Below are 12713 nucleotides of genomic sequence, written 5' to 3' on the forward strand. Positions count from 1 at the left end.
AACTGGTCCTGTCTGGACTCGTGCTCTAGACATCATCCTTCTGAGCTGATCTAAGGGCAGTTTGCTATGTTGTCTAGTGTAATGGTTTAGTGTTGTGTGACATTCTGCTTAATCATTCCCTTTTGTGGGCTATTCCCTAGTGAGTGTGGTTGTTGATATTATTTATAATATAACATGGGACTTGCACATGAGTACATATTCTTCAAATCTGCAAGAAAGGATTCAGGACTCTATTCGTGACCACGCTATTCGCAGTGCAATGCTCAACGACCGTGCACAATGCCTTATTTGATTTTTGTGATAGCATTAATTCTAAGGGCAATTTTCGTGCCAGGGCAAAGTGCAAGGGGGTAGCGTATAAACAGCTGTGAATGCTTCACATAAACCCCTACTCTGGCGCTGCAAGAGAGTTTGGCTCGCGAACATTTCAGCATTTTTGAATGTGGAGCTTATTAAAAACTATTGCCAAATACACACAGGAACGCAAAGGTCTTCACTCCGTGTTCTGCCAAAATAATAGCTCGATTCAACTGAATGCATGGAATTGAAAATTATAACATAAATATATTACTACTGTATAGAAAAATTTACTATTCAATTTAGTGAATTTAGTTTTTAAGCAATAACACACAAGCAAGAGTGTACCGAATCAGCACGATGTGATTCAGCCATATAGCAACCTGGCTCGTGCCAAAGGTAATCACACATTTTTTCATCAATGTTTTTACATTTTATTTTTATTTATATTGTACATCTGATGTGCAGCCCTTTATTTGAGCAAAAATAACTGCAATCTTTTGTTTGAAAATTAATGATTATATTTTCATTTGATTTAAAGTTTGATCAGTTAACTTGATTAGACACAGTTTTGATTATTACATTTAATTAAAAATTAAAACAGATTTCATGGGGCCCTAAATTAGAGAGAATCTCTTAAAACCATATTAAGCAACTCTGTGTTCTTTTAATCTCCAAACATACTGTAATAGTGACACCAAATCGAAAATGATATCATTATTTGTTATTTAGGGAGTTGACATGCCCTGTGGTGTGACATGCTATACGTCTTCTAAAACTATTTTAAACGTCATTTTGCTAATTATTTTATTATTATTGTGCATGCACCTTTTGTGACATAATAATTCAGTAATTACATGGGGTATTTGTATGGAAAAATGTAGAAAAATACATGGAAACAATTATTAGTCACACTGTAGGACCATTTAAAATAAAAATAAATAAAATAAAACTACTCAAGGTAAAAAGGCTTATATAAATATTTTATATGTATACTGGATAATATAAATAATATAGAATAATTTACAAGATATGTTTAGCATTTCAGGTCCTAAGATATAGAGTTTCCCTTATACATTCATACAGTATACATTTGAACCTAAAATCTTGATTTTGACTATAAAAAAGTCCATGGACACGTTATGCATAAACTATGCAGGTACAGTATGCCAATAATAGCCATCATGTGACATCTTTTAGTTTGCTGTTTATGCTGGGCTCAACTGCCTTCATTGACCTCACACTGTTCTGTAGAAGAAGTGTACAAAATCTTGACCTGCACAACAACATTCTGAGGATCAGAGCCAGCTGATGGAAAACTATGTATTTGTTTGTGTATGTGTACTTTGCACATGTACACACTTGCTTTGGGAGTCTGCATGTATCTATACACACAGAGGGCTGTAAGCTGTGATCAGACATGCCCTTGCTGTAATACGACACGTGGCCTGGGCTTGGGTGACTGAAGTTTACACAGTCAGGGATGAGCCCCTCTATATTTAGCACAGGCCAGCGAAAGGCTCGCCAGAGCACTCGCTTTCTGCTGGAGCACTCACTCTGTGCTGGAGAGGACCTCTCAGCTGCTGAGCATTTAGATCGCAAGCTTTTTCTTCTCTTAGTACGGTGCACGATTATCAATAAGGTGTGTGATTGGGGAGGGTGTTGTGCTGGGTGAAGAGTACAGATTACTGAGTCAGGAGTTGCTGGACTATTTTCGTAATGTGTCTCTTTTAATGATGCATCTGTTTTCATGGCACACATTTCATTGGCTTGAATGTACTCTTTGTTTGTGAATTTGCATTTGGTTGCTCATTTTAAGGTGCCTTGTTTCTTGTTTCTTTGCATATGAAGGACTTTTATGAATACCGGTAAGCAACAGAAGCCAGTGCTTACAGGCCAGCGGTTTAAGACCAGGAAAAGGGGTGAGTCTCTTTTATCCCTAAATTAAACAAATTTATCAGTTTAAACACATTGTCAGCATCACAAAGAATGGTTTAATTTACTAAGATTGGCATGAATACTTTTACAACATTTATTAATCTTTGTTAATGTTAACTAAAAAAAAGTTGTATATCTTAACATTAGTTATTGCATTATTAACTAACAGGGCTCCAGATTAACATTTGAGAGCGGTGGCACCGGTGCCATCAAGTTTCACGGTTGGTGTCACCAGCACCTCATTTGGTAGCACCGGTGGGGCATGGGGATCTGGGGCCTTTAAAATGAAAAATATAAAGACAGAAACTAATAATAAAAGTGATAGTATTATATTACATTAAGAAAACAAGTCCAATTACCGATAATATTGTATATTTTGCCCCTCTGAAATGCTCATTGGATGGTAAGGCACTGATTTTGAGTTAGGATGCAGATGTGAATTTACTGGTATTATCAACAAGGTTATCTATAACATCGATAAAAAGTAAAAAAAAAACAAAAAAAAACACCTAATTTAAATAGCGCTAAATTATTCTGACAGTGTGACTAATTTTGGACTCCTTTCATCAGGTTTTTGTTGATTCTTGGAAATTTGAAGGCCATTATATTTTTCTATAATAAAGCATTTGAGGAGAACAGATTTTTACACAGAAGGAAAACTAACTTTGTCCATAATTCACAAAGGTCCAGATTTTAAAGCCCTTGATTATATTTTGCATATGAAAATGTACCATAGTTTTTTTTTTTTTTTTTTAAATATATAGGGTGAGATGGGGAAGATGCCCCTGGGGTTAGATGACCCCCTGAAGGTTTTAAAGTTAAAGGTGCATGATTGAATATATTACTGTTGTACTAAGTCAATAATAATAATAATAATGTATTGTTATAATCATTATTATTTGTTTAAAAATGATAAAAATATTTAAGTTGAATGGGTTCCAAAAAATAATGATATGAATGAAAAGTGGACTGATATCTTACAACTAAATTGAACAAAAAAGAGATCTGAATCCTTTAAAGTTCAGATACCAGTTGAAAAAGTTTTGCAAAGAAAATGGCTTCTTTTCTACTGAAGACTTAGACTGGAATTCCTGTTAATTTTGCTGCTACATTATCCAGTAAACTAGTTAACAATAAAAATTTTCTTAATAGGCTACTGCATACATTTATATTGAAATAATGTGTAGTTAGATGTTTGTGTTTCTTTTCATATTACAGAGTACCCCCAATTAGTTCCACACAATAATGTAAAGATATTCTAAACTGATTATGCAAAAAAACAACAACACTGGTATCGGATCGGTATCGGTATCGGACGATACTGAGATTTCTGATATCTGAATCGGATCGGAAGAGAAAAAGTGGTATCGGTGCATCCCTAATTGGATGTATTTTATACATTCTGTAAAAATCGGAGGACACCTGGGACAAGTTTACCCTGGGGGGGCTTCTTGCCTCAGGTGGGGTGTCATCTTGTCTCAGTTGTTGGGTAAGATGGCCCCTATTCATAATTTTTTATTTTGTGCTATGACAACAAAATTAGCAAATGTTTCTATTTATTTCCCTCGATAATATGTTGGATGATGCATCATCATCCTGTACATACTAAAAGATTATATATGTTATAATTAAAAAGTAAATGAACATTATTCTTACCCTATATAGTTTTAACAGTGGTTAACAAGACCGTGGTAACTTCAGGTAAAACCAAGCATATCTTCACTACCATGGTTAGATGTAACATGATTTTTATAAAAAAAAAAAAAAAAAACTATGGCATTTTTGGAATGAAAAAACAGTTCTCTAAACAATTTTAAAAACTATTAATACTAAATATAAACATTTATAAACTGCCTTAGTTGTAACAAAAATGAATGATATTTTCTCTCCGCCTAATGTAAAATGCATTTGATGCATTTGCCATTTGATATTGCTTAATAGAAAACGGCAGCACATAAACGGATAGAAAGAAAGAGGGAGAGTTGACCAACGTTGTAGTTGCACCAGTGGAAAAAAAACAGTTGCAAAATACGACCATTTAGTCACAGTCTGGAGTCCTGACTAACATTAACTAACAATGAAGAATTGTATTTTTTTATAATGTTACATTAACCAAGACTAATACATGCTGTCATAAAATACTGTTAATTGTTAGTTCATGATACCTATGCATTTACTAATGTTAACAAATAGAAACTTATTGTAAAGTCTAACCAAAAATGCGTTCATTTCAACCTTTTTCAGTGGTTAAAAACCACTCTGTTCTGTCTTACAGTGTTGCTGAAGATCAACTTTGTTGAAACAAACTTTGAGGAACATTTTGAGTTAAATGTGCTGTAAACAATCTTTAATACCACATGTTACATAAAAGACATAATAATGTCTGATTAAAATATGTGAGACATCAAACCTGTCTCTTACAGTTCTAGGCGATAATAGCAACAACAACAAAAAAGAGAGTCAGGGGAGTTGCCCACCCTATTTTGGTGAATCAGAAAAGTTAGCCAAACTTATCAGAAATGTGCTCTGCCTGTCAATAATTCTGTGCATTCGGGTTTGTCTTTGATGGGCAGCGTTAAGGAGAGGGGGGATGTAGTTGAAGGTAAATGTATCTGGGGATAGTTAGCAAAAAAGGCTGAAATCACTTACAACAACTTTAACTTGCTAAGATCAACTTTTGGTTATAGTGTTAGCAGAGCATTGGTGCTGAAAGTTTAACCAGGAGCCTTTGTTGTTAAAACAGACCTCCTAATACACATACTGAAACACACACACCTTTGGCATGCACCTACACACATGTGCTGCAGGCACTCACTCAGCACTCTGGGCTCAATCCTTGTTCCATTTATAGCCTGTTTGTGTACTCCTGTGTGCTTCATGTTTTACACACTACTGGAACCAGTGCAGGCTCTCTGCTGTTTCACTAGCTCTCTTCTAGTGGTCTTTAGATGCAAACTCAAACGTTAACAAATGACCTCAAAAGCAAAAAAGTCCATTGTAAATTCAGATTTCAGTTCCATTTGACGTTAACAAAATGTTTTATATGTATGGTTATATGCAGTAAATATACTGTATGTAACTTATTTTCCCCAATCATTGTGCAATTTGATTATGTACATAAATGCCCAAATATATGAAGTATAGTTTCAGATGTTTATGGCCATAAAACAGATTTCATTATTTGAAGGTATATGGAATATGCTTAATAGTATACTATTGACAAGCATGCAATAGCTATAATATTTTGTATGCTCATATTAACAGACTATTTATTAAACCAAGTCAAATCAAAGACTCATCAAGTTTATGCATTTTATAATTTTTTCACCTTATTTTCGGATCAATGGTCGTCTGCTCCTCGGTAAACACTGCAGGTATCATTATGGCACGGAGGTGTACCTTTAAGAACGAGTGTTAAGTAAAAACCAGTTCACTCACAGACACTTTCATGTTTTAAGTCATTTCAAAAATATTTTGATTTCGGACATGACCAAAAGTGGTGTTGTCTGTGTGGTTTAGTTTTTGACTGTTATTAGTCTGTTCAGTTCTATTGGTTTGCTCCATTTATAGCAATCTGCGTCGTCCTATTTCAAACATGAGTTGTGGGTATTATCATATTGAGAGAATGACAGCGTATTAAACCAATGAGAGCCAAGTGGGGGACATTGCCTTATCTCATGTGACTTTTCGCCTGTATTTTGCATTAACCCCCCCCCAACCCCCAAACTCACACCATGCTTTAGAAGCTCAATGAGAACACAGTGAGCTCAAGGAAGACGAGAGATGCTGCCTCCCTCTGAAACTTTATAAAAAATGTTACTTTGTAAATGTGACTGCTTTACACACTATTTAAGCTCTAATATCGCATCCTGTTTTTTCATGTGCTGTCGATTATTTATTTTTTTATACAACACTGCGTCCCTTTCAAAGCGCAGCTGTCATACACTAAACTGAATCTTCCATATCATGGTTTGATATGGGTGAAAGTTGAGAACCATTTTAGATGCTACGGATAGCTTGCAAGTGTAACTTAATAGCTATAATAGCAAATGCGAGGGCGTTTTTCAACAAGGCATTAGATTTCAGCTTCACTGGCTTGTGTGGTAGGTGCAACTGACTCTTCAAAATGTGAGTTCTCGCAGGAAGACACTTAAAGTGCTCTCGAGTGTATGCTATAATCAGAATCCCTAGCTAGTAGCTAGGCTAGGGAAATCATTTACATAATATTACAGTAGGTACGAGTTCAGCTGTATGCCATTACATAGTTCTGTGTGTGACCGTACTCTCCACTATCAAGTACACTACATAGAAAAATCCAAATATTTTTTCAGTATTATATTGTGAGGGTACTGTACTTTTAGAAGCACTAGTTCTGTGAAGTTCTATTGTGATGGATTGAAAGAAAGGAAACAATGACCGACCCTGACTGTGATGTCAATCTTTGTGTTTTTTCTCCTACAGATGAAAAGGAGAAGTTTGAGCCTACGGTTTTCCGAGACACTATTGTTCAAGGCCTCAACGAAGCAGGTGGTGATCTTGATGCTGTAGCCAAGTTTTTGGATGTCACTGGGTCGAGACTAGACTACCGTCGCTATGCTGACACCCTGTTTGACATCCTCATCGCTGGGAGCATGCTCGGTAAGATGGTTCAAAAGCTGCACATCATTTATGTTATTTTACAGTTATTTAGTCTACTTTTGCTCCGCTAAGGAATGTCTTTCCTAACAAAGGCAGCTGGTCTTGAACGCTGCAAACAGGAAAGAGGTGAAGCGTCCCAGTGCTGTTATACTAAATGTGAGAACTCTTGGAACAACGCTTATCCAGTCTTATTAGAGGACTGGAACTAATTGTTGTATACCTAGCATCTTGTGCACACTTTGGCCCTGTGATATTTGGCCCCCTTAGCCGAGGATTGGCTGAACCTACCTTTGAGACGCCATCTCATGCAAGGGCAAAGTGAGCACTGCACTGCTATCTTTAATGGATTATCAGAATAAGAGGTCATTAGTTTACTCCCCCGTGCCAACAGGCTGTTGTTCCAATATTCACCACACTTCTCTGGATCAAAGTGTTCAGTGCAGTACCTCTAGGCCATCATCTTAAAATCCCATTGATCATTAAAGATGAAGACACTGGTTTGAATTTGTTTCTGGCTGATACTCTGTTGGGAACCCAGTGTAGAGACCAGAGAAAAGGCATATCTTATGAATTTTAGGATACTGAATATGTGTTGAGAAGCAGCATTTTGCATCTCTGCAAGGAGTTCTGTAGTTCTGTAGTTATGCAGGCAAAATGTTTATCTACATACTACCATACAATACCATACTATTATGTACTGTACCGTACAATACCGTACAATACCATACCTTACCTTAACTTACCATACTATACTATACTGTACCATACCATACCATAATGTAACGTACCATAATATAATATACTATACTACTGTATACTATGCAATACCATATCATGCTATGCTATGCTATACAATACAATACCACATTGTACTATACCGTACATTATATTAATGTGGCTAGAGGGTGTTGTTTGGCATGACATGAAGCAGAATGCCTTATTGTTTTTTTAAACCGATGCTATTTTTATTAAAACATTACTTTTATTAAGCAGATTCATGAATTGCCTTTTGCATTTTGCATCTCTGCAAGGAGTTCTGTTGCAGATATACAGGCAAAATGTTTATCTACATACTACCATACTATACAATACTGTACCATACTGGATTATACCATACCATGCTATACATACCATACTATGCTATACCATACTATACCATACTATACTATACTATACTATACTGTACTATACTATACTGTGTTGTGCTGTACCATAACATACAATGCCATACCATACCATACTATACTACTGTATACTGTACTATACTAGACTGTACAATAGTATGCTATGCAAAACCACACTGTACTATACCGTACATTATATTAAAGTGGCCAGAGGGCGTTGTTAGGCATGACACAAAGCAGAATGCCTTATCGCTTTATATAAACAATTACTATTTTCATTAAAACATTACTTGTGACATGTAAACAAAAGTTAATAGTTGACCTCTATGGGTGCTGCGTATGGTGAACAGGTGTTTCGCGTCAAAGGTGTTACTATGATGTGTTATTATTTTAGCAGAGCTGGATTACCCAATCAGTATCCAAGACCGGGACTCAATAACTATACTATAAAACTCTAAATATAGTCTTTGGAAACGGCCACACTTATATGTTTTCATTTAAAAATGCATTATGTTGCTACACTGTAAAAAATTGCTGTAAATTTACGGCCAAATTCCTACAGCAATATACTGTGATTCTTAAATACAGTAGTTTGCTGTTAAAAATTTTGCATTCTGGGAGATCAAGAGCAGTCTCACTATGAAGTGACTAGTTTTACGGTAAATAGCTGTTCTATGCAAGGCATTAGGGGAAAATGAACATTTAAAATCATGATATCATCTTGGTGAAAGCTGTAGTGACATTTTGAAACTTATATTTTAATGATATTAGCAAAATGAATGTTTGATGTTTCTGATGAACTTATAGCATAACTCGAGTTTTTATCAAGACACACAGATATCAACTCTCGGCATACAAAACACAACAATGGTGACAATTAACAAACATACTTTTATGTAAAAAAAGTAAAAGCTGAACATTAAAATACAAGTAACTTAGACTACAACAAAAACAACGTCAAAATAAACCAGTAAATAGTAAGAAAAAACGAAGTAATTTCTTCATGCCACAGTGCATACTGGGAACATAGCTGTTAATTTCAACAACAGTAGATAGTGTGTAATTTGACAGCTATATGCTGCTAAATTACAGTTGTATACTGTAGCTGTAAAAACAGTATCTAGCTGTTAATTTCAGCAACAGCAAGACACCATTAATTTTACAGTAACATGCTGGCAACCCTGCTGCCAGTTCTTTACTGTTTTTTCACGGGAACATTTTTAATAGTGTATGTTTACTTCTCTTATCCACACTAGAATGCTGTTTTCCTCCACAGAAAGTGAAGATTTTTGAAAACACTCTCCATAACCACATACTTTGGAAAACTGTGACGTTAACTGAAAACGGAGGTTTCAAACTTCAAATTTTCAAACGGATTTGTGTGGACATGGGCCCAGTTGCAAGAAACCCCTTAAGTTAAGAAAACTCTAGTTCTAATTGTAAGACTATTTTCATTGCATAGTTCTGATTTAAATCTAGCCTTTAAATAAGTTGTTTCTTGTATTAATTGTAGGCCCTATCAATTTGTCTTTCTTAATGTAGCACAACTTAGCTGTAGCTTGCCTTATGCTGACTTTTTTTTAATTAGATAGGAGTATTCTCTTTAGGATTAATTTCACTGCATTTTAATTTACATTTTCACTCACATGTTTCACATTTTCTTTGTAATCTGTCTTGAATCTGTTCAGTTTCTGGCACTGGCAGAGATGTCCTTAGGATGAGTCTGTCTCTGTCAACCCAATTACAGTTAAAAGGTTTACTCTGGGTCTATATATAGCCCCTAGAGCAGTGCTCTAATCAGAGCCAGCTCATGAGAGAGGAAAAAGAGCATCCTGGCCAAGCATCCAGTCAACAATCAGATTACTCCATCTACAGTATTGTGCCCTGGTGTGCAGAAGACTGCCTTTGACTCAGTTAAAGCCCAAATCCTCTATTGTTGATCACTGGATCATGTTACCTCTTTGATAGTGTGATGACACTAAAAGACAAAATTCTTTTGAAAAGTACATTTCTTAATACACTTCTCTGGGTGTACAAAATTCGGTGCATGTTATTCATCAAAATCACTTTCATCAAAATGTAATAAGCCCATTTAATTTCAACCCCTCCCCACCTGACATTTAGAGACCTGATACAATCAATTCCTGATGCATAAAATCACAGCTAACTTTATTTTTTCTCATGCAGTTTCAGAAAAATGTCCCATTACAGAAGTAAAATGGGTTATGAATGCCATTTCACAAAGGCAAATTAAAAATGTTGTACCATATTGCATTTAGTGAAAGTGTTCAATCAATATAACTATAACAGAATATACTCTGCTAAACTGAAAAAGAGAAAAGCAATGTTCCAATTTCATCTCATATGTTTCTCATTTCTGCCTGAAAAGCCAGTTGCTGTAGCTGAATGTACAATATGGTAAACTAGGAGATATTGCATTGGCCAATCCATGCATCACTGGCTCAACCTTGTAATCTTTAGCAGATCTCCAAAAGGGGATCTGAAGTCAACTATGTGTACTGTATTAACCCAGACACCAGTGGATTAGACCATAAGGCAATACATTGTTGTATGTACAGAGCAGATTGAGAAACCATGCCTTATACTGGAACAGAAGCAAAGATATTTTGACAATTGTGTTGTAACAAGGTTAACCCTCTGGGGTCTGAGGGTGTTTTGGGCCCAGGAGAAGTTATGACATGACTTGACATTTGTGCTTTTTTCAGTTGCTTAAAAACATATTAATGGCTAAAGTCTGATAACACTGTATTCAGCACAAACTGGGCTACAGTAATATGTGAACAACATGTATGTACATGTTTGTATTTTTGAGGAAATGTTTATGCATGTTTTCTTTTTTAAAACAACAATTTAAAGTCACTGAAATAAGGCCATATAACACATACTAAACATTTGTTCACAAGACTTTTGAGAACTGGATCTTGTAGCCTAGAGGTTTTGCTACAGAAATGATGTGAAACCCATCCTGATCTCTCATTCATACAAAACAATATAGTCATTTAACTTTTGTAAGACACTTTTAGTGTTAGAAAGGCCATATGCGAGGAGGTGTGGATGATCATGAATATTGATGTGATTCACACCTGAGGAGACAAAGACCTCATCCCCTGAGAGAGAATGAATGTGAGGAGACTTAATAATTGAATGTATTGTTTGTAGCTTATTCACAAAATCAAGTTTAAGTTTAAAAGAAGTAATCTGACTATACATTTCCTTTACATAAAGACTTTACTTTAGATCTACACTACCATTTAAAAGTTTATAGATCTGTAAGATTTTTTAATGTTTTTAAAAAAGTCTCTTCTGCTCACCAAGGCTGCATTTATTTGATCCAATATACAGCTAAAACAGTGATATTGTGAAATATTTTTACAATTTAAAATAACTTTTCTATTTGAATATATTGTAAAATGCAATTTATTCCTGTGATCAAAGCTAAATTTTCAGCATCATTATTGCAGTCTTCAGTGTCACATGATCCTTCAGAAATCATTCTGATATGCTGATTTTCTAATATGGGCATATTTATAGCACATTTTACACATTTACACCCGAACAGATATTTGCAAACACAAGCTTCGTTGATGATAATGAGGCAGCATAAACACTAGTTAAAATATAATGCTTGCTTAGACAGAGATGGCTGAAAGCGCACCCTGTTTATTTTCTTTATTTTACAAAAGCACATGGTTTTGTTGTTATTGTGAGTGTACACAAATAAAAGTAGACCCTTTATAGTCTCTAATGATGTCTTTCACTTATCTGTATGCCCAAAAATGAAGGAGTATTTTAAGTTGTTTCCGCTGTTATGAGGAAAAAATCCAGCAGGATGTGCTGGTGCGTCCGTCGACCCCAGAGGGTTAAAATGGGAAAGGAGGAGGCGGGAACCGACTGAACGGTCAAAATAATATTTAATGAAACAAAAAGACACACAACACAAACGCACACACGACAGCTGCGTGTGGCTCTCTCTCTCTCTCTCGAACTGCCACATCCCGCTGCATTTATCTCTCTCCTCAGCTGATTAGCCCGATTGTGGGCCGGGCATGTCCTCATCACGTGTATATTTCACTGCAAAAATAATAATCTTAATTTGTATTTTCTTTCTTTTTTTTTTTTTGTACCGTACAAATATCTCAATATCCTTAAAGCAAGATATATATATATATATTTTAGAAGCAGTATGTGTTAAGATAATAAGAGAATATACTGTCTTGATCTATGCTTATTAACATCACTTTTTTAATTGTAAATCTTATTATCGAATGCAGTTTTGCTTTTCAAGTAAATTTATCTTATTTTAATTATGTTTTTAGATGTTTTTTTTTTTATTTATTGGAAAACAAGACAAAAATACTGATTAAGATTTTATTTTAATTTTTTTGCAGTTTACTGCTCTAATTTAGTTGATTAAATGATTGTGAAATGCATCCATTCTGTAGCTTGAAATAAATTCTCTTTGAACTCTTTAACTAGATCTTAACTGCATCACTTCCTTTATAATCAACAATGCTGTCTATAGTGCAAGTCAAATCTTTATTTAATACAGCAGGAAACAATCTAGCATTCTAGTCATCTTGTTTTGTTGATGCATATCTGCAAAGAGTGTTACAGACTTTCTAAAATGTTAAACCTTACTATGGAAAGCCTTGTTGTCCATGGTTGCATTGGCCTCTGTCCATCTCAATTATAAGT

General features: G+C 35.1%; 1 protein-coding gene across 2 annotated transcripts in view; it reads left to right on the top strand.

Annotated features, from left to right (window-relative positions):
* Nucleotides 1–12713, top strand: part of LOC127421131 (eIF5-mimic protein 1) — a 28943-nt gene that overhangs the window by 1470 nt on the left and 14760 nt on the right. The window contains exons 1-3 of one of the 2 annotated variants that reach the window (XM_051663921.1): nucleotides 1811–1939; nucleotides 2149–2219; nucleotides 6697–6873. In XM_051663921.1, coding sequence (XP_051519881.1) covers nucleotides 2156–2219; nucleotides 6697–6873 — 241 coding nt within the window. In that variant the 5' untranslated portion in view covers nucleotides 1811–1939; nucleotides 2149–2155. Of the gene's footprint in view, nucleotides 1–1810; nucleotides 1940–2148; nucleotides 2220–6696; nucleotides 6874–12713 lie in introns of those variants that run through there. The other variant, XM_051663922.1, reaches the window with a different exon arrangement.

The sequence above is a fragment of the Myxocyprinus asiaticus genome, chromosome 30, assembly GCF_019703515.2.
Source record: "Myxocyprinus asiaticus isolate MX2 ecotype Aquarium Trade chromosome 30, UBuf_Myxa_2, whole genome shotgun sequence".
Lineage (NCBI taxonomy): Eukaryota > Metazoa > Chordata > Actinopteri > Cypriniformes > Catostomidae > Myxocyprinus > Myxocyprinus asiaticus.